This window comes from Globicephala melas, chromosome 11 (assembly GCF_963455315.2).
Source record: "Globicephala melas chromosome 11, mGloMel1.2, whole genome shotgun sequence".
Taxonomy (NCBI): domain Eukaryota; kingdom Metazoa; phylum Chordata; class Mammalia; order Artiodactyla; family Delphinidae; genus Globicephala; species Globicephala melas.
In genome coordinates this window covers 73,225,271-73,252,474 of record NC_083324.2, presented here as the reverse complement: position 1 = coordinate 73,252,474, position 27,204 = coordinate 73,225,271, and the positions used below count along the sequence as shown (strand labels likewise).

The 27,204-nt window shown below is 43.5% G+C and overlaps 1 protein-coding gene across 2 annotated transcripts in view; it reads right to left on the bottom strand.

Annotated features, from left to right (window-relative positions):
* The window catches only part of RUNX2 (RUNX family transcription factor 2), a 122,390-nt gene that overhangs the window by 23,662 nt on the left and 71,524 nt on the right, over positions 1–27,204 (bottom strand). For both annotated transcript variants that reach the window (XM_030870548.2, XM_030870549.2), the window contains exon 5: positions 8,615–8,776. In XM_030870548.2, coding sequence (XP_030726408.2) covers positions 8,615–8,776 — 162 coding nt within the window. The remainder of the gene's footprint in view (positions 1–8,614; positions 8,777–27,204) is intronic.

Below are 27,204 nucleotides of genomic sequence, written 5' to 3'. Positions count from 1 at the left end.
AGCTGGATCTAAAGTATGTTTTGGCATGATTACTAACTGTTAGCAGCAAGTACTGGAAACAGATGCAGTCTTGATATGTGTTCTAAATGTGAAACACATTGCAAAGAGACTGGGAAATAAAAATATACACTGCTCATGCACACTCTTACTGTGCTATTTCCTGTCCTTATCAGTCATAAAAGTTTCTCTTGTTTTGTCCTTTATTTGTTTTCCCAGGTGAATAAAATCTTCGTTCTCCTTTTCCCCTTTCTTCTTTCATTTTTTCCTACATGCCAGTCTTCCTTTTTTTTTTTCTCTTGTCTTTTCCACTAATAGTTTTTCCATTAAACATTCACTGAGCACCTACTACGCACCAATATCCTGTGCAAGGATGTGTGAGACACAGTCCTGTCCTTGGAGAAGCCTATCTTCTACGAAAGGGGAAAGGCATATAATGAAATTATTACTAAAGGAAAATACATACACATTAGAGATGTGCCCAAAGTACAGAGACGAGAAATGGAGGAGAGAGTGATTCACTTGGAGGAAAGTGGTGGTTGGGAAAAGGATGCCTGAAGAAGGATCAGTCGGGACCTGTCCAGCCAATGCAGAGAAATGGGCTGGCCCGTAAGTATGAGGCAGCACAGCATACTTGAGGAATGCCAGGCATTCTTAGAAGAAAAGGAGCATCCTTTACCTAGAAGAGTTGAGTATTTGTGGAGGCAGCTATCAATCCATAACATAAATGGATCGGTATTTTTTAGCTTGGGTCTGTGCTGTACTTGAATTGATGGGAACGACCACCTAAAGGTAAATGTTTCTATGGGCAAAACCAAAGAAAAAAATTTTAATTAAAATAAGGGCCAAGGGGCTTCCCTGGTGGCACAGTGGTTGAGAGTCTGCCTGCCGATGCAGGGGACACGGGTTCGTGCCTCGGTCCGGGAAGATCCCACATGCCGCGGGGTGGCTGGGCCCGTGAGCCATGGCCGCTGAGCTTGCGCGTCCGGAGGCTGTGCTCCGCAACGGGAGAGGCCACAACGGTGAGAGGCCCGCGTATCGCAAAAAATAATACTAAATAAATTTTAAACATAAAATAAAATAAAATATGGGCCAGGGACTTTCCTGGTGGTCCAGTGGTAAAGAATCCACCTTACAATGTAGGGCACGTGGGTTTGATCCCTGGTCAGGGAACTGAGATCCCACATGCCGCGGGGCAACTAAGCCGCCTCAACTAGAGAGCTCATGCACCCTGGAGCCCTTGTGCCACAACTAGGGAGAGCAAATACGCATGCCACAACTAGAGAGAAGCCCGCGTGCCACAACGAAGAGCCTGAGCAGCGTGCTGCAACCCGATGCAGCAAAAAATATAAATAAATAAAATGACTAAATATTTTTGTTTTTAAATGGGCCAAAGATAAGGAAAACCGTAATCTGGACCATTTGGGGACAGTTGCTGAGACAGAGGACTTGTTCCCCCAGGTAGGAATGCATGAAATGCTTTCTAAAAAGAAATATCACTAAGTCAGTAACAAAAGGAAATGGGGTGGTAGTATTCAGAGGTGCAGGGAGAACAGTCTGGATGTTTTTTAAAATTTAATAACATCCTTACAATGGAATACCATTCAGTAGTAAAAAGAAATGAGCTATCTAGCCATGAAAAGATACAGAGGAATCTTAAATGCACACTGCCAAGTGAAAGAATCCAGTCTGAAAAGGCTACATACTGAAAAGGCCAATTATATGATATTCTGGAAAAGGCAAAAATATAGAGACAGGAAAGAGATCAGTGGTTGCCGGGGACTGGGGGGCAGTTGGGGAAGGAGAAGTAGGTGGAGCACAGGAGATTTTTTTAGGGCAATGAAACTCTTCTCTGTGATTCTGTAACAGTGGCTACATGGCTCTATGCATTTGGCAAAATCCACGGGAGCACACGACACTGAGAGTGAACCCTACTGTAAACTATGGACTTTAGTTAATGATAACACATCAGTATTGGTTCATCAATTGTACCACACAAATGCAAGACGTTAATAATATGAAAAAGTGGCCAGTGGGGATGGTGTGGGGGAGAGAGATAGGAACTCTGCACCTTATGCTCAATTTTTCTGTAAATCTAAAACTGCTCTAAAAAATAGAGCATTCATTTAAAAGCAAATATATATGATAGTATGTTCCTACTCTTTTGAAGCTAATGACATAACTTCGTTCTTCCACTGGCATTTATCAGGTCAGGCGAGCTTTCTTTACCAAAAGTCCTAAGAACAACAAATCCCTGGACAGACATGATCGTACTTCCTGCAGAACCTCTGAGACACGTAGGTGGGCAATTTTGAGTAATTCACTTACACAGGACCATTGAGGCACAATAAATTAACTGACATACCTGAGAACAGTGCAAAGAGTCTTTAGTGACAGTGAAACTAAAACTCAGGTTTCCTTAGTTCAACTGTCTCCACCCTCTTCTCAGATCACAGTGAACCACAGAAGCCACTGTGTCATTCAAAAATTAACTTTAATACTTTTGGTGAAGTTAGGTTCAAGCTCCCAAGCTTTCTTCTATGAAAAGAAAGGGATTAGAGCAAACCTTTCAATAAAATGTGTCACCATGTCTTTGCCATCCCTGCATAAGCATGATTGCTTTCATTACTGAGGCTTTTCTCCATATGTGGGTGGCTGTACATGTATCAAAAATAAATCGTCATAGAAACAACTGACAAGAAACACGTATAAAGTCAGAGTCGAACCGTGTACACAGGTTTCATTCTGTGCTTAGTTGCTCAGTCTAGCTACAAGTAGCAGTAACTAGTCATACAACCAAGTTTAGTCAACTTTGTGAGCTGGGCCAACTATCCCCCACTGATGTCGTAGGAATGGAAACCACTTCTTGCATCCTCAGCACCAGTTAACTCAAAAGTTATGCTCAACTGAGGTCCAGGGAGGCCCTGGAAAACTGGGCCTACAGCAGTAAGCTAAAAAATATCCTCTGCTCGTGTCAGAAAATAGCCCATTTCTAAAGAAAGCGAGATGAATTGCAACTTACGGAATGCAAAAAGAACCCAACCGATCACAGTCAATGTTATAGGGAAGAATATGGAATGTTCAATTGGTAACACAGGGCTTGCCTTTGTTTAGGGTCCATTAAATTTAATAACTTCCCCCTCTGTGGCTTTAAACAGAGAACGTCTTCAAAATAAGAGTGGCTCCTATTAAACTTAATTACTTGCCCATGGCTGCGATGGCAGAGGTGTGTCTACCAAACAGGTGGGTCTTAAGAAAGGAAGGGTTCTACAGTAAAAAGAGTGGATGGTCTAGTGTTTTATTATAGTTGCTTTAACTTTCTGGTTTATTAGTATTAATTGCTGGAGTTTTCCTTTTTACCTCTCTTAAGGCATCACTCCCTCTGTGAGTTGAGTGGCCCTGCTAAAATTAATGTCCACATACACTTGAAACATTACTGAAGCTGCTGCTTCCAAACCCTCAACCAGGGGAGCTGACAGAAACTCAGCTATAAGCGACATTTCAAAAATGAACTACATCAAACACCCCCGGCTTTGAAATGACATGAAACAACCCTCCCGATAGACCTTGAGTGAGCAAATGGAGTTTTTCCACTGCAGTTTCTAGATTTTGTGGTAGTAATAAAATAATTTTTAGGAACTTTGTTTATTAGACTCATCCCTACTCTCTGCTGCCCTTTGGAAATATTATAGTTGAGCGACTAAGAGTCATAAAAATTGAGACATCTTTAATAGTCCTGTACAGTTAAGTGGAATTCGTCGATATTTAAATATCTTGAAAGAAGGAATTCAAGACTATTTGCTTAAACAGGAAAAAAAAAAACTTCAAAAAGATTACAGTTCTTAACTCTGTCTCATGTAAAATGATCCTACAATTGCAGAGAAAAATCATCCACACAACCTGTATTGGCCTCTCCCAGGGTACCTGAGGCAGCCAATGTGTATGACCTTGCATCTCTAATTCATGTATCCTACCACACTAAGAGACCTCCAGAAAGGATCAGAGAGGTCCATGGGCACAATGACCAAGACTGCAGAAAAATGCCTGTATAAACCCCTTCCACCTCGTGTATGCCAAAGAGTGGTACAGACGTAGGTTAATCTAAGATACTTCACTCAGATGGGTGGGGCGAGGAGGAGTTTTTTGCAGTGAATAACCAACCCAAGGTACAGTCTCCGCTAGGAGGCTAACAATAGCTCACACTCTTACCCACCAGTCAAAGAATAAGACTCAATAAACAGCTGTGCTTCTTTTCCTAAGAGTATAATTACATAAACTACATTTTGAAAGTCAGTAATTATTTATCTACGTACTATTTTTTTTTAATGAGCTCCAGAAAAGTAATTATCATCTTTGTGTTAAGCCCCACAAGTGCTTTGAACATCAAAAATGCCATGGGTGATAATATTACAATGATGAAGCCATGCAACGGTTTGGTTTGTTGTCAAGGTTCCTTGCTTGTCTTGCCACACACCTTGCTCTTTAATAGAATCAGTGAGAAATAACTTTGGCTACCTCTGTGTAGTGAATCTTCTTTTAGGATCATATAAGATGAAATGAGATAATGTATAAAATCTCTGGGGATTGGGGGGTGCCACTTAAATACAGATTATTATGTGATAAGGCCGTACTTTACCACAGTAAGTAGGGTGGGGAGGGGAACCAACCCCTACAGGGCTTCTGCTGCACTAGGTATCTCTAGACTGGTTTCTGCTCGATTTTTATAATTCGGCTGGATATGAACTAAACTCAATACAATAAGGTAGACCCTATTAGTCAACCAGACGACAATAATTTACTGTTCAGCCATAACTTATAACCGCCGCTATTGCTCTTGTTATACTATTGAAGGCTACTCAAGGTTAAGGAAATATTTTCTGAATCTTTGTACTGCCCCCGTGAACTTCAAGATATCTGGGTTTGTATCTTTCTTTGCGATAAAGTAGAGAATGTTAGTGATGTATCTTTATCATCTTATTTTATTTACTCCTTGCTTCCGTAAAGAATTTGAGGGAGACTACAGGAGCTATGTGGTATAATACCACTGTCATTATCATAATTCATTAAGTTTGAGCATTTGTAGCCGCACTTGAAAAATTACTCAGAAGAAAGGATAACAAAAAAAGAAGTTGTAAAAATGGATTCTCTGAAGGCCTTTAAACAGATTAAATCATGGTCTTTCTTTGCAATGGTCTTTTAGGATGAAATGGAATTTCTTTAGGAATATTTCTTTCTGAAAGATCTTTCTGGTCCCCTTTATTCCTATAACTCCTTGGAAAAGAACCTTAGCATGCCTAGTTACATCTAAGTGTAATTTAACATCTTCTATTTTCTGACACTATAACTGAATAGTTATATTCTCTTAGCGCTGTATTGAGTTTTTGTGAATGGCTCCCAACTGCTTTTAGCTCTATAAAAATTTATAAGTCTATGGAATAATAATAATGATGACAAACATTTATTGAGTACTTCTATGTGTTAGGCACTGTGTTAAGTGCTTTATGAATGCCATATGAGTATTAACTTGTTTAAATATCTCATGGTGATTTTTGTTTTAAATATACTCTGTAGCCATCCATTTTAGAAAGCAAATAATCCCTCTAAAAGTTTAGATTTTTACCTACTGATTCATTTAAACCAGGACTTGCCTGCAAATTATATACAGACATACAATTTTTACAAAACAATGTTAGCTTCATAATCTCAGCTACAATCTGTTTAGCACAAATTGTGTGTCAGGCCTGCCCTAAGCACTTTACACTAAGCATCTCATTTAATCCTCACAGTAACCCCAAGAGATAAATATTATATCCCTGTTTGACAAATAATAAAACTAAGTTTCTGAGATGTAAGAAACTTGCCTGATATATGTGTGAGTTAGAATTCAAACCTGGGTCTGAACCTCCAACCCTACTGTATAAGTGAGGAATTTTATTCTTTCTCACCCAAGATCATATGAGAATGTTTTGTGTATCCCTTCATATAGCGAGATTAGAACTGATGTCTCTACACAGAGAAACAGGAACTGTTCTGGAAAGCATCTTAAAAAGTGAACACAGAGCTACTTGGAGATGGAGACAGAGGTTAATATTTTAGCTGTCCATGTTGCAGAGACATAGCATCCTGGAACTTAGGGATACCTTTAGATATTGAGGGGAATAAGAAGAAGAAAGTACGCAACTTGGTACCTGAGAACTTATGAGACAGGCTCCTCTCCAAGAAGTGTCCTAGGACCAGTCCCCAGGGAACTGAAAATGGGGCTCACTCCAGATGATTTGGTCCCCTAGTCCACCAGGCAGCGCCCTGGGCTGCAGACACAGGCCCACACCCAAGAGCAAGGTCAGAAAAAGCAAGGCTCCTCTAGTTCCCTTACAGTCCACTTCTAGTTCTTTCTTCCTGATTCCCTACTGCTGACAAGAAGGATTTTCTGTTCTCTTCGCTTTAATGTTTATACAGAACCTCCCACCCTGGCACCATGTTACTTTGCCAGGAACAACTCATAGAGATGTTTGGGGTGGGAGGAAAAAAAACTGGACTAAACTCAGTCTCAAACTAGGTTAAAGCAGAGGCCCGTTCCCACCATTGGCCTCAGATCAATATACGGCTGGGTAATTAACCAGTTTCTGTCTCCTCTGTGAAATGAGGAAAGCTGTGTTGTGTTCGTTTATGGAAATGTTTCAATTAATTATCAGTACATTGCCTCCAAATAATCTGGCTGCTCCGTATCACACATGTAAGTGATAAAATGCCATCTTCAGTGTTACTTTCAACGTTTTCCCACTGAATTCACATGCGAATACACCTCAGCGAGAAAATGCTGGAGATAAGTGTCTCTAAGGCTGTGACCACTCCCTGAGGTTTTTTTTTTTTTTTTTCCTCCAGGTACTGCCAGAGGACAAACAGCAAAATCTGTTTCAGCCACAGAGGGTGGGACAGACGGAAGCCCCAGAGGACCCTAAACAGAAACCAAGTTTGCACAAATCTGTCCCGGCAACGTGTCACCTTGGCCCCGTGTAAGACAAAACGGACTCAGTCTAAACTACAGAAGGCATGACCAGAACTAACTCAACACCCACCACCCAACACTACACCTACGATCCCGCGTCAGCCCTGGTTACCCACCCCCGTACCTTCCTCATCCTTTCCTGTGTCGTTAACTGGTGTTTGCCAATGGGAGTGAGTCATTCCAGTCAAGGGAAATGATCGCTAAAATTCTATACTCTGCACACTTCCCCAACAAATACCATGTGATTCATGACAATAAGAACAGCGGTCGGAATGAAAAGTGGTCACGTGGTTTTCCAAAGACTCTTGAGGTTTCCCTCCCCCACCCCTTCTTTCCCTACTCACCCCTATGGGAGTCCGTCTGTGGCAGAAAATGTGAAGGCATTAGGACCAGAGAGCCCTTTCCTGCTATTTGCTTGAGAAACAAAGCCTTCCCTCCTCCCAAGTTGAAAGAAATAAAGGAGTCTGAGCTAGTCACAACCTGCAAGCCTGCTGGCGGCCCGTCAGCTTGCCAGTGGTGCAACTCAGCGGAGTGAGTACCGGCTTCGAGCTTTGCAGAAAATGAGAGAGGGAGAGAAAACAGAGACAGAAACACAAAGACAAAGAAAGAAAGGCATTAACCTGGCCAGGAGTCAAACAGGTGCATGGCGCCCGAACGCTGAGAAGAGTGTCTGACAAATAGAGGATCCAACTGTGTGTGTCTCTGGGGGGCTGCTTCTGTACTGATGGGGGCAGGGCTGCAGTCTGGATGTCAAGGGGTGGATGACAGATTTTTTTTTCTTATTCACAGGACTCATATGGTTGGCCAAGAGCCTTTAACTTTCCTCCACTTGTCAGTCTGACATCTTCGTGGATACTCTCTGGCTCCCTGGGATGAATTCTCCATGAGAGAGAGGGGCAGCCAGGATGTTGATCACACACGCTGCCACCATGAGTCACAGAATTTTGTGGTGCCTTTGGAAGAGGGGGTGTGTGAGCCCCGGGGCTGCCACGTTGACAGCAACAGCAGTGAGCTGTGTGATTCGTGGAGAGGCTGCCTCAGTCTTGAGCTGGCCGCTCAGAGGCCATACGTGGCCTTTTAAGACTCTTACAGCCCCCCTGCACTTGGAGTGACACATGTCTGGCAAGGATCTGAAGTTTGCAGGCGCTCTCTCTCAGAACTGGCTACCTGGGACTCCTGGGATTTAAGAGCCTCTAGAAACGGAGGGCTGTGCCCTCAGGCTGTAATTTGGCTTTCAGGCAGATGTTAGGAACAGAAAGGAACACAAGCAGAGGAAGGCCTGGTACAAGACCCTCAGGAGAAGGCCCCAGTTAGGAGACAGAGCCAACCAAAGGGCATGCAATTCAGTGGGACTGAAACTGGGAGGGCACTGAGTGTCATCTTAGACAAGGATGCCATCTCTGGTGGACTTTCAGTCTCTCGACTTCAGTTTAAGTTCAAGCACTCAGTAGCCCCATAATTCAGAAGACCTGGTTTGCAGCTGTCAGACCCTTGTCCACATGCCTCTGATGGAGAGTTACTGTGAGTGTAGCTGAGACAGCTGGGCTCATCCCGCAGTCCCAACCCCACCCCTGCACCGGAGTGGGTTTTGAGTTCAAGTGTGGTCTTTACCTGAAATGCGCCTGGGCACGTCGGTGATGGCAGGCAGCCCGGTGCCCCGGGTGGAGGACAGCGGGGTGGTGGAGTGAATGGACGGGGGCGTCATCTGGCTCAGGTACGAGGGGTAGGACTGGTCGTAGGACCATGGCGGGGAAGACTGCGTCTGCCTGGGATCTGGGCAAAGAAGAAACATCTTTAGCACACCAGCCGCTGTGGCCTTCGAACACACAACCCCAGACTCAGAAAGGATAAAGCAGGGGAAAATCAGAATATACAAGGACGGTCTATTTCCCACAACTCTACCCTTGCAGGCCCCCTAGGGCACAGAGCTTTCTAGACTTCGCGTCTTTATGAAAGTAACAAAATGGATCGTGTGTAAGGACTATTCATCTCTCTCACACGTAAATATTTCTATTTGGAAAGCCTGTCATTTAAGAAAACAATCTGCTTTGGTTATCGTCACAAAGTTGAATTCCATTTTATTTATTTTCTGTATTTCCTGTATGTTTTTTAATATTACTCCAATGAATAGGTATTACTTATCTCTTTTTTAAAAAGTTAGAGAATTTGGGAACGATTTATTTGATTAAAGAGCAGGTAGACTGTGCCTTTTACTGCTACACATCCAGCCACTATCTTTCAGCCGTGCTTTTTGGTTTGTAAATGATTCCATGATTTTAGCATGGTTCGCTTTCTTTCCAGGCATATCGAGGGGGTGCCCTTTCCAGTCTGGGGTTTAGGAGGCTGGGGTAGAGATGAGCACAGAAGGGGCAGCATGTAAGGAGAAGAGGAAAGAGGGGAGCCAGTTATGTTATTCTCATGCTAAAGCTACACCAGAAAATAACCTTTAAGAAAAAACAAAACTTAATTTCAAAGCCAACTAAGAACTGAAAAGCTTCATCACCATCCAGTTTCAATGTTAAGCACATGAGCTTCTGACAGTAAGAAAATGATCCAAAACACAACAGGGAAATGTCTTCAATCCTATTGGAATCTGTTTCAAAGATGTCACATGTTTGGAATGTGGCCTAGTGTTACCTACAGTCACTATAACGATAAAAATAATGGGCTACCAACTGGTTAGAGTGACCTGCTGAGAATTAGCAATATCTTTTGATTTATCTTTATGGAGTTTCTTGGAGGTATAAACAGAATCATAAGCAAATTTCTCTTATCATTTTTTTTTCTAACTTCACATTTTAAAAATTTTAAACACTCTCATATACCAGGCTGTTCTCAAGACAGCTTTGTATATTAGAATAGCCATGGACTTTGGAATGTGCAGAATTAGGTTCAAGTTCTGAGACTTCTATTTTCTAGCTGTGCGATCTTGGGTTAATTACTCAGTGACTCTGAACCTCAGTTTCCTAATCTGTAAAAGGGGGTGGGGGAGTAATAATATACGAATCACAGGGATGTGGGAATTGCATGAGAAAACTATGTGGAGAGGGCTAGCATGGGAAGCACTCAGTAAGTATTAATTCTTGTCTTTTAGAAAAACTCTTGGTGACACGAGGATAGTTCCACGGTTAAAACACATCTGAACTGGAGTAAATACATTTGGAATAGGTCTAATTTTAAATTATTCCTATATCACCTATGAGCCTCTGAAAAGGAAAAGCTCAATTTTTAAAAACTATAAATATATTTAAGTCAATTCAGGTTTATTGCTACAAATATAAGTGCGTGTAACAACACATGGGTTTTCCTGAGATGATGCCTCTTTAAAGCCTCTCAGTTTTTCTGTACAAAGCCATTTAGTTTCAGCTATTTCTTGTTTATTTGCTCCATTCAGAAATATTTTATTTAAAGACTATCTAAATAGGACATACTTTCCTTGAGTCAAAATAATTAAATACATCTGGACATTTATCTAATGTTACTGTATCAACAGATGTATAGGAAAATTTCATCCAACTCAATTTTAAGGAATATTTACCTGAGTTTGCAATTTGAATAAAAGTATAGCACTGTAAATGGTTAACAGAAAATTTTCCTTCCGAAATGTAAAGTATGCTTGATCATTAACGTAATGAACTTTTGTGCTTTAAAATGTTCAAGGCTGACATTGTACAGATCGGCAACATTTCAAATCTGAGTGAGTGGTCCTTGTTATATATCTGATATAGCCATACTTCCTTGCTTTAACCATTAATGTAATTCACTATTCAGATAAACGGTAAATGATCTTCAGATGGAAAAAGATGCATTCCTTACAGCACCAGAAAGCAATCTCACAAAAGTAATAAGGCCTTCTCTCAAGCACTATTTTCAATAGACAAAAAGGACAAGAACCACGTAGCAAAATGAGCAGGGCACACGGGACTCAAATTTGGATTTGAGTTCTAATCTAACGTCACCAGATGACTCCCTGAGCAAGCAGTCTAACCTCTATCTCCATCCCTCTACTATAACATGTTGCCAGCAGTATTGGGCTCTCTGCCTGCAAGTGGGGGGAAAACACAAAGAAATCTAAAGAATGACTAAAATCACTGACATTTAGAAATATCACGAAGGAATCAGGGAACTTAGCTTGGATGTAAGATACAGCCTTTCATTTCTCCTTAAGCTGAGAGGCAGGCCAGTACAGGGGGAAAGAAGGGGGCTTTCTGATGAGAGGATCTGAGTTGGAGTCCCAGCTCTGCTATCTGTGAGCTGGATGACCTCAGCTGTATTAGCTAACTCTCTGAACCTCAGTTTCCTCATCTGGAAAATGAAGCAGCATAACATGGTAAAGTGAACATAGCAAAGTGCTCACGTGTGCTGGCTGGACAGACAAGCCTAGGCTTGAATCACAGCTCCCCACTTTGCTGAGCAAGTCACTTAAACTTTGGGGGCCTCAATGGCTCATCTGTAAAATGGGAATCATGACACTTATTAGGGCTCTTGTGAGCATTACATGAACTAGGCCTTCTTTAAGGCCGAGTTCTTCTAAGGCCTAACTTCTAAGTTATCTGACACTCTCGGCACATACTGAGTATATAATAAACAGATATGATTATTGCTATCTGTAAAGTGAGTATAATTATAACTACTATCATTTTTGTTTACAGAACTAGGTGAAATAATACAAGTAAAAGCCTTTTGTAAAGTACTATATGAAAATGATTATTATTCTCTCTAGGAGCTCATATCACGTGGCCAAGGCCCTACTGTGTTTCATGGGGTGTTTCTTAATGTTGCTGAGCTTTAATTTCCTCATCTGTAAAATGGGATACTATCTCAGAGCGTGTCGTAAGGATTAAATAACATACAGCAAGTGGCTAATTATCATTATTCAAAAAAATTAAAAATCTGACTCTAAACTATCCAGGGTGGTTGGGTTGTCTCGTGTTAAGTCTCAAAGATTTCCAAGATCAGACTCAGCACAATTCAGTATAATGCCTGGCTCATAGTAGGTGCTCAATAAATAACCATTGCATGAACCTCCCAGGGTGGCTGGAGTGAATAATAGAATTTTATAATGAAGTAGTAATTAGTCCTTCTCTAACTTCCCCTTAGGCTACAAAAGAACTTGTTATTGGTGACGTTTTAGCTTTGACATAAACTTCCTGACTGCTGGAATATATACTAGAACAGTCTATCAAAGGATAGCTTTCCTTTGAGTGGAGGTCCTTCCTGAAGATATCCAAGATTAGCAAAAAGAACTTCTCACTAGCCCTAAACAAGTGAGAAGATCTCGATCTCTCTCTTTTTTTTTTTTCTTTCTCAGAGGACAGGCTGCAGGCCAGCCAATCTCTCTTCCAAGTTCACTGTCCTAAGATTCTATGATAATGACCTACTTAAGGAGAGAGAGTTACTAAAGAAAAATAAAACACAAGAACTGCCATACAGGGCTTCTTTAAAAAATAATAATAATACTGGTCTCCAAGCACCCCAGGGCTTCTCTAATACCCTGTGAATGAGGCCTCAACAATCCCAGCTCCCCAACGTCTGGCCTGTGTGATACTGGACGAATTACATAACCTATCTAACTTCAAGGTGCCTAATGTGTACAATGGGAATAAATAAGAAGAGCTCCCTCTTAAATTTGTTTTGAAGATTAAATGAGGTAATGTAGGAAAGAGCTTAGCACATGGAAAGAACCCAATAAATGTTCACCACTGTTAAAGCATCTACTTTACTGAGCCTTCATTCTGTATTTATGTTTCCAGCCCATAACCTCTTATTTCTAGCAAAGGGCCATTTTTAGAAAGCTTCCTGTAGTTTTGAAGTCTGCCATTTGGAGACCGTATCTGCACCGGTCACTTTGATACCCTTTACAATCATTTAACCTGAATCGTGTTCCTTCTTAGTCTTAAGCTTCTCCCAGACCAAGAAATCCTAATCTGTTTAGTGTGTTTTCTAATACTGTATGCTTCAACTTTTTTCAAACTTTTAGTGGGGGGAAAAGAAAAAAAAAAGGCTATAAAATAGCAATAAAACGTCCAATCACTAAGAAAATGTAATCCTATCATAAATATATGATTACATCATATTTGCTTTGTTGTGGACAATTATTAATGCTTACAATAGAGAAAAGTCACCTTAACCTGATCTCATAAACGATTTCTGAACTCAACTTCCTGAAGAAACCTGAGACTTCTGAGATTCAGTCTGAACTTGGATGAGTCAGAGCAGGTGACAGGTGTTTTTAGGCACCGCCGGTCAATCCTAAGGTTACTAATAGGGAAGAGTGAGTATAGGGCCTAGCTCTGAGACAAACCTACTAATTAACCATTAACAAACAAGAAACCGTCTTCATCAACCTCAGGTCCCACAGGGCTAGTAGAACTTATTCCTTTCCTATACCCCATGCAGAGTTGTACTGAATGTTTCGTCCTTTTGAGTCTGCAGAAACATGGAGGGAAGTACCCTGTCCTTCCACTCTAACATAAATAAGAATATCCTTGACTTTTTGGGTCTCAGAGGCTTGAGGTGCCAATCATCGCCTTGATACTACATCCTGGGTGACCAGAGATTACCTATGAGCACCCACAAGTTTTCAGAAAATAACTGAACTCTATTTCACAGACATTCCCAAAAGACAAGAAAACTGCCGTTGAACTTGAAATCGTCTTAGGGTGCTTTAAAAACGATAATTCGTTATTTTCCTATGGCAATCTTCGGAAACAGCAACAATATTACTTTTATTACTATATTCTAGAAATTCAAAGCATTGACAGGAGTCTTTATATAGATATGACAATTTAGAAACAAAACCCTGGGTGTTGGTTTTTTACGGGCACATACTCTTTTGTGCTTGGGAAACCTGAAATACTAAACAGCACAGGGGCGTTTTAATAGGACTCCACCCCTATTTCTCCCCAAATTTCTCTCCTTTCACCTAACAAAGGGGAGGGGGGAGTTTAAAGGGAAGTCATAATCAAGTATGACCTGTAACATAAACTTGAGAGAGAAGATCAGGTCTTCCCTATACAATGGGCTGCTGTGCTCACAGCAGGATGTGACTAATCACAATGACTCAATGCGAGAGAAGAGAAAGAAGCAGAAGACCTAGGGCAGGGCAGAGCTCCTGGAGGCACTGGGGACGACACCGAGGAGAAAACAGTCTCCAGTCTAACTGGGAACCCGTGATAGGAACCGCCACCAGGCTTCCGAGGTCAGGCTAGTGACTGGACACCTCAGACCTACAGCTGTACAATTCCACAAGAAACTGTAGACCAAATCTAGCTACCAAGAGCTCAGGTTAAGTAAAGAGGAGCCAGTCACTTGACAAAAAGAATCCCTTCAGCATTTGTTCCAACTAAGGCAATGTCTGTTGGACAAATTTTAAAAAGACACCAGAGAGGCACAAACTACTGGGTGTAAGACAGGCTCAAGGATGTTTTGTATCACAAGGGGAATACAGCTAATATTCTGTCATAACTGGAAATGGAAAGTAACCTTTAAATATTGTATAAAAGCTTAAAAAAATGTTTTTAATTAAAAAAAAAAAAGACACCAGAAGTCCAGGGGCCCATATACACTTTGCACTTTCTCTCCCAACGCACTAAAGTTGAGGGCAAGGTTCTTATTTAGCTATCCCTTTTTCACCTACAGAGTACCAATCGTCATTACTGCCACCTTAACAGGGCTTTTGGGGTGGGGGGGGCAGTTTTTACATGCTATTCTGGGAGTCAGCAAACCATCCATCTTTACGGTGACGAACAGCTGCTGTACGCCTACATGGCAGTGCAATGGCCTAAGGGATAGATAAGTAACAAAAGACATTTCTTGCCGTGCAAAAGCTTATACATGCAGGTGGGGAAAGTAAGACTAACAGATATAAAACAAGTAACTTAAAAATGTTCAAAGTATGTCCCTGTGTTTTTCAAAAAGCTCTAAAGATAGACATGAACCACAGGACACCAATATCAGTGTGAATTTTGTAAGATCTCCTTCTAGGGTGGTGTTCCTTCAGCTTAGGCTACTTGGAGACTGAGCCATCTGCTTTCCATTCTATAGACCCCAAAACATAGAAGTACAGGAGGCAACGTTCCCAGGAGATGCTCAAAAATTGATGCTACTTGGGGGAGAAGTGGTTCACACGTCTTAAGTGGTCTTTGCATCAGGCAAAAAATGGAGACAACCATTTATCTAAACCGTGGATATGAGGAAAGCAAGCTCTCTCCTTTGAGTTGGACCACAGCTTCTGAAGTTCAATAACGGATATGGGGAAAAGGAAGCAGGGTCATGCATTTCCTAAAATGATTTGTAAAGAGTCATGGGCTCTAAGAGTATCCAGGCTTTCAAATGACTGAGAAGCTACATTTCATGTCTGCCTACTTGAACTCTGAACACTTGGGGTCATAATAAGAGAGGAATAAAGAGACAGATGGTTAGAAAAAAAAGGCACCGTAGGAAAAGGAACTGACTCCAGGAGAACAGGGAGAAGTCTCTTAATGAAGAAGTTTGAGTGGGGAGAGCAGAGTGGGCAGACAGCTTTAGAAAAGCCCAGGGAAAGATACACGTGGAAACTCAGTGGTTGCTATTAACGAGCCCCCTTTGGTAAACACTCTGGTTAGACGTCTGTGGGTGTGAATGAAGGGCTGCTTTCCTAAGAACCGCTCGCAACAGGGCACACCTTGGACACGGTGCTGAACTTCACGCAGACACGGGAGGAAACAAGTCAACAGGGGCCAAGCCTGAACCAGCACACAAGCGACTGCTTCCTGTCTGTGCTGCCAGTGGGCTGCTGTGTAATGTGGCAGGACAGGGGCCGGTGATTTCTGCCATGTGCGCCCCAGTGAGCACCTGCTGTATCTGGGGAGCCCAGTCCATTCAGAGAGCATCACATTCCCATCCCTTCTCCTCCACCCATTTCCCCCTCCTCAGCACTCAACTCGGGCTGCGCAAAGCTCCAATATTTCATGAGAAAACTGGGGTACTTAAAATGAACTGCACAGACAGTTCTCCTAGTTGAAGATTATGCCTCTCCCTTGAAACCAGGGTCAAAGTCAATCATCTCAATGGAGAGAGGCAGCTTTACAATTTCCTATCCTAGACTATTTCTGTCATATTACTGTCATTCATAAGACAAATATACTCACATTCTTACCTCCGTGAATTCCCATTTCCAAACATTTACACTAAATGCTAAATCTTAAATTCTATGTCTTCTCTAATAACCCTGCTAACTAGACTGGAGTTTTAGAACGAGCTTTCCCGCTCACTTCCCGTTCTCCTGACCAAGAGGGAACACCGTCGGAAAACAAACAGGCACTTCCAAGTGCAGGGGGAGCGCTGGGTGGGGGGCTCTGGCACTAACCGTGCAGCTGTGCACCAATAGTTCACCTTCTCTGAGTATCGCTGTCGTCAGGTGTAGATGAGAATGGATGGGTTATCCCTAAGATGTTTTCCAGCAATGAAATGCTATGATTCTAACTACTCGGAAAATTGGGCTCCCAACCCTCAGTCCTTTCTGGAGTCGGTAGTTGCAACAGCAAGGACCAAGGCCGCCCTGAGCTGATCTGGGGCGGCTGGGAGAGGAACTGATGGGGGCTGACACTCGCGGTGTGTCCCATCACAGAGCGTTGTGGCCCACGTCGGCAGAGAAGGCACCGAGAGCGGGAGTTTGACTCCCCTCCTGTCCCCAGCCAGGCGGTCTCTCCAGCTGACTAAAGTGGCCACCAGAATCGCTCGGCAGGCCACCAGCCCAGCCGATTCCAGAGCTTAAGGCTGAAATCTGAGAAAAAAGCAGCAACCTGTTCGGATAGAACCGGATGCTACGCAGGGTGCACCAGGCATGATGAGTCATGTGTCAGTACAAACAATGGGAGGACGGGGACTTAGTAAATCCTAGGGGACCATGGTGGGGAAGAGAATGAGAATGACAGGTACAGCCTGAGACGTCACAGCCCCTAACAAAATGTCAAAAGAAAAACCAGAAGGAAGTTAAGACAAGGTAATGAGAAGTGCCTTTTCTCAGTACCACCAATTTGGGACTGGAAGGAACTCATCACTGTCTTACAGAAAATGAGGGAATTTTCTTATTTTCTTTTTAGTTAGGGCTTCTCGCTGACAGAGCAGAGTCTGCAGAGTTCTTCCTTGTATTAAGGAAAACATGTCTCCCTGGAACTCCACTCACTCCTCATTGTAGCTTCGCTGCCTGGGATTCCTTGTCCACATGACAGTTATTACATTATTTGAAGATAATGCCTTTAAAGCTTACTACACGATAGACAATACTTTTACATTCTCTTACTCCATTTACCAAGAAAAATCTAATAGAAGAAACAAAAGGCTATACCATATGTCACACCTAACCTGGCCTCAGCCTCGGCACATCCGGGACCTCAGTGTAAAGGTAGCAGAGGGAAGGGAACTAGCTACAAACAGGTAGGACCAGAATTTGAGAAATAACTGGGATGTGGTGCTGGCCAGGGGAAGTGACCTTAGTTCAAATCACAGTATTGAAGTGGATGCAGGAAATTCAAGTTCAAATCAGGCTATTAACATCTAGTGGGTGAGATGATAGCAGTTGGGATGTTACAGAAGGTCCCCAGACATGGTGAAGCCTGTTGTCGGATGGATGATGGTATTGTCCATGGTTCCAAGAACTAGCTCCCACTCCTTCGTTCAAAAAATATCTATTGAGTACCTCCTCTGGTACTCTGCTAGGTTCTAGAGATATTAATGGTGAATAAAGAGTCTGCCTGCCCTCATAGAGTTTACAGTTTTGTGGGAGATGCTGACATTAATCAACTAATCATATAACTGTGATAAGTGCTAAAAAGGAGATGTCCTTGGCATCATAAGAATGTACAGTGGGGGACTCCAGCCAAGGCTGGGGAAGGCTTCTCTAACGATGAGATGATTAGAGAAGGACAAGCAGAAGTCCAGTGGATATGTAGGTGGGGTTAAGAGGGCTTTAGGTAAAGCGAACAGCATATATCAAGTTCCTGGGATGGAGGCAGCAGAGCTTTTTTGAAGAGTTGAGAAAGCCAGTGTGGTTGGACGACTGACAAAAGGTTCAAGACAGTGTGAGAAGAGACTGGAAAACAGGTAGGGAGGATCCAGGCTATGCAGAACCTGCTGGGTCACGCGAGAGGTTTTGGTCTTTATCCAAAGTGCAACGGAAGGTCACGGGGGTGTTTTTAAGTATGGGGTGATATCATCAGATTCACATTTTTAAAATCTCCCTCTGACAGCATCATAATAGAAACAGGGCAGAGGTCCAGCCCAGGACACACACAGGGAAGGGTGGGTAGGGAAAACAGCAGCTGAAACAGATGCAAGGGTGGAGTCCAGGAGCTGCACTCAGGGAACCAGGAAGCAGCCTGAGGCACTCAGCTGCCTCTGCACATGGTCCAACCAGGGGGCTGAGGTCCTGAGATGCCTCAGCTGGACCAGATTGGCTCTGGGTGGGCAGGGTGAGCCTGCGATCAAGGGCCTTGGGCCTGCAGCTGCGATCTGGGCAGCCTCCACCTCATACTTTCTGGTTCAGGGGTAAAGCCTGGGCATCTGTACATGGAACAAGCTCCCCAGGTGATGCTAATACACGCCAAAGTTTGAGAACAACAGGCATCATTTTTACTGATGATCGTTAGAAAGGAAAATTACCCAACACTACTCTGAATTAATCTTCCCTATCAGGAAGAACGACCTTCAAATAGAATGAGCAGAACAAACATGCTTAAGAGGAATTTAAGGCCCAAGAGACGTGAGGAGATACGAGAGAGCAACCCACTGCTTTAAATGAATTCAGGTTCTTGCTCCAAGATGAATTACACCCCACAATATTGCAAGAATGTATGGAGACTGGCAGACAAAGGGCTTCTCTTTGACAGAGCACGGTCTGCAAAGTTCTTCCTTGTATTAAGGAAAACGTGTCTCCCTGGAACTCCACTCACGCCTCATCGTAGCTTCGCTGCCTGGGATTCCTCATCCACACGACAGTTATTATTTGAAGATAGTGACTTTAAAGTTTACTACATGATAGACAGTACTCTTATCTCTTTCCCCATCTACCTTTCCTGAGAATGGCATTGCCTCGGATAAAAATCTAAATTGCAGCTAGTTTTCTGGAGCCATTGATTGCAGACCACTAAAAACACCTGAGTCCCTTTCAAAAGCCTGTGTATAATCAACACTTCACACTTGATGCCCAAACTGACTATCAGAAAGCAGAATGGGTTCACTAAAAACTTGTTTCCTAGGATTACGAGAGCAATAGGTTAAAAGAAAGCTCCTTTGTCTGCTGTGAATCTTGGCCTCAGCAGGATACACACCTTACCTCTAAAGCGATGTACAGGTAGTTAAAAGGCCCACCAGAAAGTGGCTGTTGATACGGGTCATGGTCAGCTTCGAGAGAGGAACACAGTGGCATATTCAAGGGCATGATAATCCTAGTTACGTCCTGCATCTTCAGCAAAGTCTTTAAGAATGAAAAGCAACCTTCCTAAGCTTCAAGATGAGACAAAATTGGGAGAAACAGTCAACATGCTGGATGAGGAACCAGAGCTATAAAATAACCCTACAAGATGGAAGGAGGAGGTGAAAGTGACACAATGAAATTGACAAAGAACAAGAATACAGCGCTGCATTTGGTCAACTCCAAGACGGCACAGGGGACGTCTGCCCCAAGAGCAGAGTTTTTCATGGACTGCAAGCCACAGTGTGATGGGATGACAAAAAGTCAGCACAATCTTGAGGTGGATTAACAGAGCATGAGTGGACCCCTGCCCCACTGGTCAGCGCTGGAGGGTTGTGTTTTCTCGAGGTAGGGTCAGCCCAGAGCCCTGGAGAAGACAGAACAAGGCGTGGGACCTCCATCTGTCACACGAGGAATGGTTAAGGAATGGCCAAGAGCTCCCATCTACCCTCAGCCTTTCCATGAGACACCTACTTCCCAGCTGAACTGAAGCTTGGATTTCCCCATGTCCTTCCTCCTAACCTTTCCGCTTAGCTGTTGCTCACTCTCCAAGGTCACAAGATGAGCCAACTCCTCTTCAGAAGTTCTTCTGTCTTTACCCTAACCTACCAACCTCCAGAACATTCTTTCTTCCACATTGGTAAGTGGCTCAACATCTTCCTCGTTTCCCTGACTTGCACTGAGTCCTACTGAGTCCTAGAGAAACTGTCATTCCCACTGACCATCCACCACTGCAGAGCCCACTTCTGTCCACAAGCTGCAACCACTTCAGGAGACAATCACTGCTGACTGGCTCTTCCCAGCATCTCTGTCCTTACCTGGGTCCTCAGTGATGCTCAAAGTCTTTTTCCTTTCCCCCCACTCACCTTGCTGACAGCCCCAAAGGTGTACTGTTCTTCTAATCCTTTCCCCTACACCCTCCCCACCTAAAACCACCTTGTCAAACTTCACCTTCCCGGGACACTGATTTCTAATTTCAGCCCTGAGAGTTCCAGAATCTCCTGGTGCCTAAGTTTTCTCTCTCTCTTTTTTTTTTTTTTTTTTTTTTTTGCGGTACCCGGGCCTCTCACTGTTGTGGCCTCTCCCGCTGCGGAGCACAGGCTCCGGACGCGCAGGCTCAGCGGCCATGGCTCACGGGCCCAGCCGCCCCGCGGCACGTGGAATCTTCCCGGACCGGGGCACGAACCCGTGTCCCCTGCATCGGCAGGCGGACTCTCAACCACTGCGCCACCAGGGAAGCCCGCCTAAGTTTTCTTCTTCGCTAAACAGGGTTCACAATTCTGACTCTTCTGTGAAATCTGTCCTCTTACTGACTCTTCTGTGAAATCTGTTACAACCGTTTTTAAACAGTTAAAAAGCAAGTCCTTATCAAAATAAACAAAGCCCTGGAAAGAATCTGATGGTCTTAACTGGGAATAGTGCCATACAATTTTATTCCTGGAATACTTCTGCATATATTAAAATGAAAAAAATGGAATGAAAATACTTTTCAAACTGATAACATCTGTAATATAATGTTGCTGCTATTAATACCACATAGTACAATAAACTCCAGCTCTCTGTTTGAAGGCCTGGGTGCCCATCCACAATTCAGCATCAAAATACACAATTAGAGCATCCACTATATCAAACCGCATGCCTGACTCGCCCCTCTCCTGGGGTAGCCCTGGAGGTTGAATATTTCATTCAAAGTTCGACTCCTATTCTGATCATTCTTCCCAGAATCCATAGCAAGAGGTAAAAAGGGGCAAGAAGGGTCCCTAGGCAACTAGTAAAGACACGCATACATATGTGTACACATATACACACATACATATACGTAAAGCTCAAACTAAATATAAAACTACAAAGAGAAAGATGATGCTTTGGAAAAGGATGAGAGAACGAAACCCAGACTTCCTCTGGGCAGAGTCCTTAAGTCAGGCTAGAAATGGAAGAGTCTTGGGGAAGGACAAGAAGAGGCATCATGAAGGAGATCGATTCTCCTTATCATGATTCGATATTAACTGAGCACCTTGTATTCCAGACAGGAGAACATTACGAAGACAAGATTTTGGAACTCAAGAAATTGATTTTTCTTGGAACATTACCCGTCTTGTGTTTTTCCAAAAGCGTAATAAAGTCAGAACATCTTCAGTTAATAGGGAATTCCAACCGACAGAAGTCCCGAGACCTTTAAGGAGCTCATCTACGAATGATGCCAACAGTTGCAGTGACCACACAGCACACTGACAGCCAGCTCTTCACAGGGTCATACTGAGCTTTATCCTTCAAAGCAGCCCAGGCCGGACCTGAACTCCACTCTTCCTTAGTAGATGGCTGCCACAGCTGAAGAGGTGTGAAATTGTGTTCACACACAGGATTTGTGCTATTTCTTCATAAGAACTGTAACCAGCAACCTCCTCTGAAGAGCTTTCCCGCTCACACGTGTGCGTGGCAGCAGCAAATTTTCCTGGTTATTCTGCCCAAAAGATCTCAAAGGAAGAAGACAGGACAAGACTCTGCAGTAACTTCAGAAATGAAAACACAGCACCACCCAACTGAAAGAACAGAACTTCCAACCTCCTGCCTTGAGTGTGGTGATTTCAGTTCCTTAAGACACGAGATGCCTATAGGTGAGTAGGACCACAGTGATCGTAAAGCAGGGGACCTCATTTGACTCCCACTCCCCACATCCTACAATTCTTCTCACGCTGAAGGCACCCGCAGTCATCCTTCCTGCTCAGTAACAGTCACTGTGCCCCTCGTGGGTTCATCCTCCTCACACTCACAGCCACCGCCACCCACCCTCGCCCGCTTCACCTCCCCACTTGTTTTCACCCGAAAGAATTGCGGGGTCACTCGGCACTTGAATAGGACGGTAGTTTGGGACACGGCTGCTCAGCTGTGCTTTCCTATTTCTAAAAGGCTTTGCTGGTAAATGTCTCAGTGCGAGCACAGCGGCCTGAGGGCTAAAACAGCCAAACACATACACAGCTGAAGCCCAGCTGGCCAGGATCCTCTTATTGCTTAAAGGGGCATGTTTGCCAAGGGGACACAGCAGCAGACTGAAGTTGGGCGGAAACGACTTCGCTTCAGGCAAGGTCACTGCTGATAAGATCATCATCATCCTACATGATGCCTGGCAAGTTGATTTTCAAGATATCCCTCAAAAGGTGACCTTGAATATAGGCTCGTATAGAACTGTCCTTTAATTAGCAAAAGCAATTATATTGCATTTTAAAACTTAGTTCAGATACTCCTAATGCATCCCTTTCATGAACATTTCGTCTCTGAGGATCCTAAATAATATCTGATGGAGAAAGAAAAAGACATTGGTCCATTAGGACACGTGCCACTTAGACAGTCAGCAACATGGCCGACTCAATGGCCATGAGGCTGGTTGCCCACTAAGAGTCTGGAACTCACAGTCAACTATAGTAGCTCAAGAGGCCTTTAGCAGCTCATTCCTCGAAGAGTCCATTTCCTCCACCTATAAAATATGTACTTTACAGAACTGTTTTAAGGCTTTAACGAGAACTTTATGTAAAACTAGTTTGTAAATGGAAAAGAGCTGCACAAATGAAAGTCTGAAATGGGAGGAAACGGGGCCAAGCGGGACGTACGCTGCAGCCTCCTGAGGGTGCCTGGTGGTTGAGTGCACAGGACCCCCCAGCTACATAAATCTGGCCTTAATTCCTATATTTATGACTCACTGGTGTGTAAGTGGGACCTTGAGCAAGTTACTAGCCTCTCGGACCCTCGGTTTTTACAACAACGCTACCCATCTCATAGAACCGTTGTGAGAAATGCCTGCTACACGATACACAGTCAACAAATGGCAGCTAAGAGTAATCCAATCAAATAGGTACCAGAAAAATATTCAGGGTAGGATAATAATGGGTCACACTTCCTGAAGAAGTCAAACACCGGTTCATCCATTCATCACCAAACCGAAAGTCGCCAAGCAGTGGGCACCACAGAAGACAACAGGGACACAGAGGTCAGTAAAACATGGCCCTAGACTTTGAAAGTTCAAACTCTGACGGAGGAGACAGACGTGTACACAAATAATTGTCACCACGTGCAACGGTGGTGTGGGAGCCTTAGACTCAGCTTGGGTGGGCTGGAAGAAGCCCGACAGAGGTGACAACATTTGACCTGAGTTCTGAATGCGACCATCCTTCATTCCCTCTGGGGCTACTGCAGTCACTTCCTAAAGGATGACCCTGCTCCTACCACTGCCCCCTTATGATCCATGCTTCACACAGCAGCCAGAGGAGTTCTTAAAAGCATGTGAATAAGATAATGTCATTCTCTTGCTTCACATCCTTCAATAGCGCCCCACTGTGGTCTGGACAAAACCCACACTCCTTACCAGGGCCTTGAAGACTCTCCTTAATCGAGCCCCTGCCCGCTCCCCTTTTTCACTCCGCTCTACCTATCCTGACCTTTCTGTCCCCTGCACACACCGCATCACTGCTCCCTGAGAGCCTTTGCCTGAGTTTCCCCTTGGCCAGAAATGCTGTTCCTCAGAGATCTGCAAAGCTCTTCAAACTTTCCAACCAAAATTAGCTTCTTCCCTCCCTACACTGCTCTCTCTCCCACCACTCTATTTCACTTCCCCAAAGCTTCTGTTATTATCTGAAATTACCTTGCATGTATGCTTATTGACCCAATCGCTGACTCTATGTCACTAAAATGTGAGCCCCTGGTGAAGAGTAACTACACTATCTTGTTCTCTTACATTAATGCCTGGCAAAAAATAATCACTCAATAAAATCGCAGAATGCCCACCCCCAAGGTTACATGAATTTCCCAATCCACCAAGGGCCTGAGTCAGCTTTTTTATCCTCTAGATGCGGCTCACCCACCCAGAGAGTACTGAGTTCAAAACAGTGCTTATCTTGAGCAACATCTCCTAGCACAGTCTCCCTACTGCACTGCTACCACCATGCTCTGAATCAAAAGAAGTGGACATTTGTGACAAGCTAGGTGTTTCCTAGCACCCAGAGACAGGCAACCGATGTCTGAAATATTTAAAAAAAAAAAGAGGTGCAGAGGAAGCAACTTCCTCAGGAAGCCATGGGGAGGCCCTGGGCCCTCAGGCAGAACGTCACCATTAAAGACCTCAACAGAGTGACAGGTCAGACCTGCACTGCAAAGAAGCCAGCCCACCATATGGCCAGGACCTTGAGTCCTAGGAACTGTAAGACACACTAATACGAAACACTAAAGGCTTAGGACTTCTTCACTTTACAATTCCTAATTTCATTTCACTTTTCTGCGAGTTCGACTTGCCTTCTATGCTGGCATGTAGGAGAACTCACAGTGACTATACAACCATGATCACTGTCTACAGTTTGGGGGTAAGAGCTTGAGATATCAAGAGAGCCAAGCCGGTCGATGAGAGATAACTGGGCCCTTTCTGTTACAAATACCTTTAGCCAAAGGATTACGTGAACTAAAATGCAGGTGTGGCATATTGCAAAGAAGTTACAAAATCCAGTCTCTTAAGGAGAATTGAAATTTAATCATGTGAAAATGTAGACCCTAAACTGAAATGATACCAAATGGTTTAACCATGTACGTGTTCTACATACATGGTTACGTAGTTCTACTGAAATGTACGTGTTCTACTGAAATGTACGTGTACGTGTACGTACGTGTTCTACTGAAATGTGATTTCTGCTGTTATTGTTCATCGGAAGGGAACAAAGGCACCCTGGGGTGGGAAATCAGAAAGAACGGTCAACACGAACCAGGCATGATAGTCCAACCCTTCTTGCGATGATTTCTTCTTATCTAAACTTTCATTCATTCGACATTTAATGAGACGCTAGCTACCACTGTGCTAGGCACAAAAGAAAATAAACGCCTGGAATAAATCCCTCAGAGAATTTCTAATCTAGAGGGGAGATACAGAAGCCATAAAGTAAGGCTATCTCAACTGAAGCTTAGAGGATGGAGAAGCAGCCTCTAGATGAAGGTTCCAAGACTTTCATGAAGAAGATAACAGTGACCTTGAAGGATGGGTGGATCTTGTCAACAGAAAGAGACCGCCATAGATAGAACAGTGTAAGTCAGGGGGTACAGAGGGAAGACGTGTACATTATAGCCTTGGGATAGAATGTGGCTGTACAAGGGCTGGGAAAGATAACTCTTCACTTAGACTTTAACTCAAGGACAGAACTTTTCTGCTCTCCCCCATGTTCCCTAAGACCCAATTCTCTACATGTGGTTCACTCTAACTTACACTTATTAAATAAATAAGAAAATGAATCCAGGGAGAAAAAAATGATCTATTCAATTCACTTTGAAGTTGCTGCTGCGACGGATGTTTCTGGGTTGTCCTAATAATCCAGGTCATTGTAGAACTCCGCACATCTTTGGTTATGGGTAGATACTTGTATTGTCTCACTGACGACATGCGGGGGTTTAAAGAAAGGGCATGTGGCCAACAGTGGGTAGGGGCAGCATGAATGTGTGTGTAAGTCCGCAAATTTGGAAAGCTCAAGGAAGTTGTAGGGCCCAATACCTTGTGGATACTTTAAAAAATGAGGAGATTCATCTATGAATCAGTTCCACTGATGCCATCATCCCAAAACGCAGAGCTAATACTCTTGTACTATAATTCCAGAAAGTGATATTTTCGTTTTTAAGAATACATCCAGTGAATATTGAAATACTGTTTTTAAATGATCATGATGGAATTGCAGCATGATATGGTATAAGACCAAACATACTGCCTTAGGAGTCAAGAGACCGAATTCTGCTCTGTCACTAACGTGCTGTAAAACTGCAGACAAGGGGCTTCCCTGGCGGTGCAGTGGTTGAGAGTCCGCCTGCCGATGCAGGGGACACGGGTTCGTGCCCCGGTCCGGGAAGATCCCACATGCAGTGGAGCGGCTGGGCCCGTGAGCCATGGCCACTGAGCCTGCACGTCCGGAGCCTGTGCTCTGCAACGGGAGAGGCCACAACAGTGAGAGGTCCACGTACCGCAAAAAAAAAAAAAAAAAAAAAAAAAACTGCAGACAAGGAGCTTAACCTCCGTGAGCCTCCTGACGGGGAGGAGGCTGATGCCTGGAGGTGAGCATGGTTGGTGGAGGTGGCCAGGCTTTTGCTCGGCTCACATGCTCATCCGGCAGCAACGTGCCCCGGGCCTCCTTGGAGCCTCCCTCTCTGCACTCATATGTGGGGTCAGGGGTGCTGCTAAAATGTAGATCCTCTTCACAACGTTTACCTAGCTTTCGGTTAATGATATCTAAGGAGGCTTTGGATTCTAAAATGTCCTCTGGGTCCTATTTTCTGGTGTCATCTTTAGGTTTGAGGACAAAGCCTTGAGAAAAGCTGCTTCTTAAATGAATCTAGCAGCACACAGGTTCCGAAGGCCATTTTAAAGGCGTTAGCCATCAGCAAAATATAATTAGTAAACAGTTAAGGATTAAAATATAGAAATCACACATTTAAAGAACCCAGGGGTTGCCAAATCACAGAACATATATTTTTCTTATATATATCTTATTAGCCATCGTAAGACCCTTACAAATCATATATAAACACTTCTATATATGTATACACATACTTCTCCACACATACACACACACACACACACACACACACAGAATCTAAGGATTACTATAAAGACAAAAGTACAGCTGTTATGAACCTTAATCAATGATCTAAAATCCATCACTTTAACAAACTACTGTATATAAAATAAATAAGCCATAAGGATGTATTGTATAGCATGGCGAATACAGCCAAT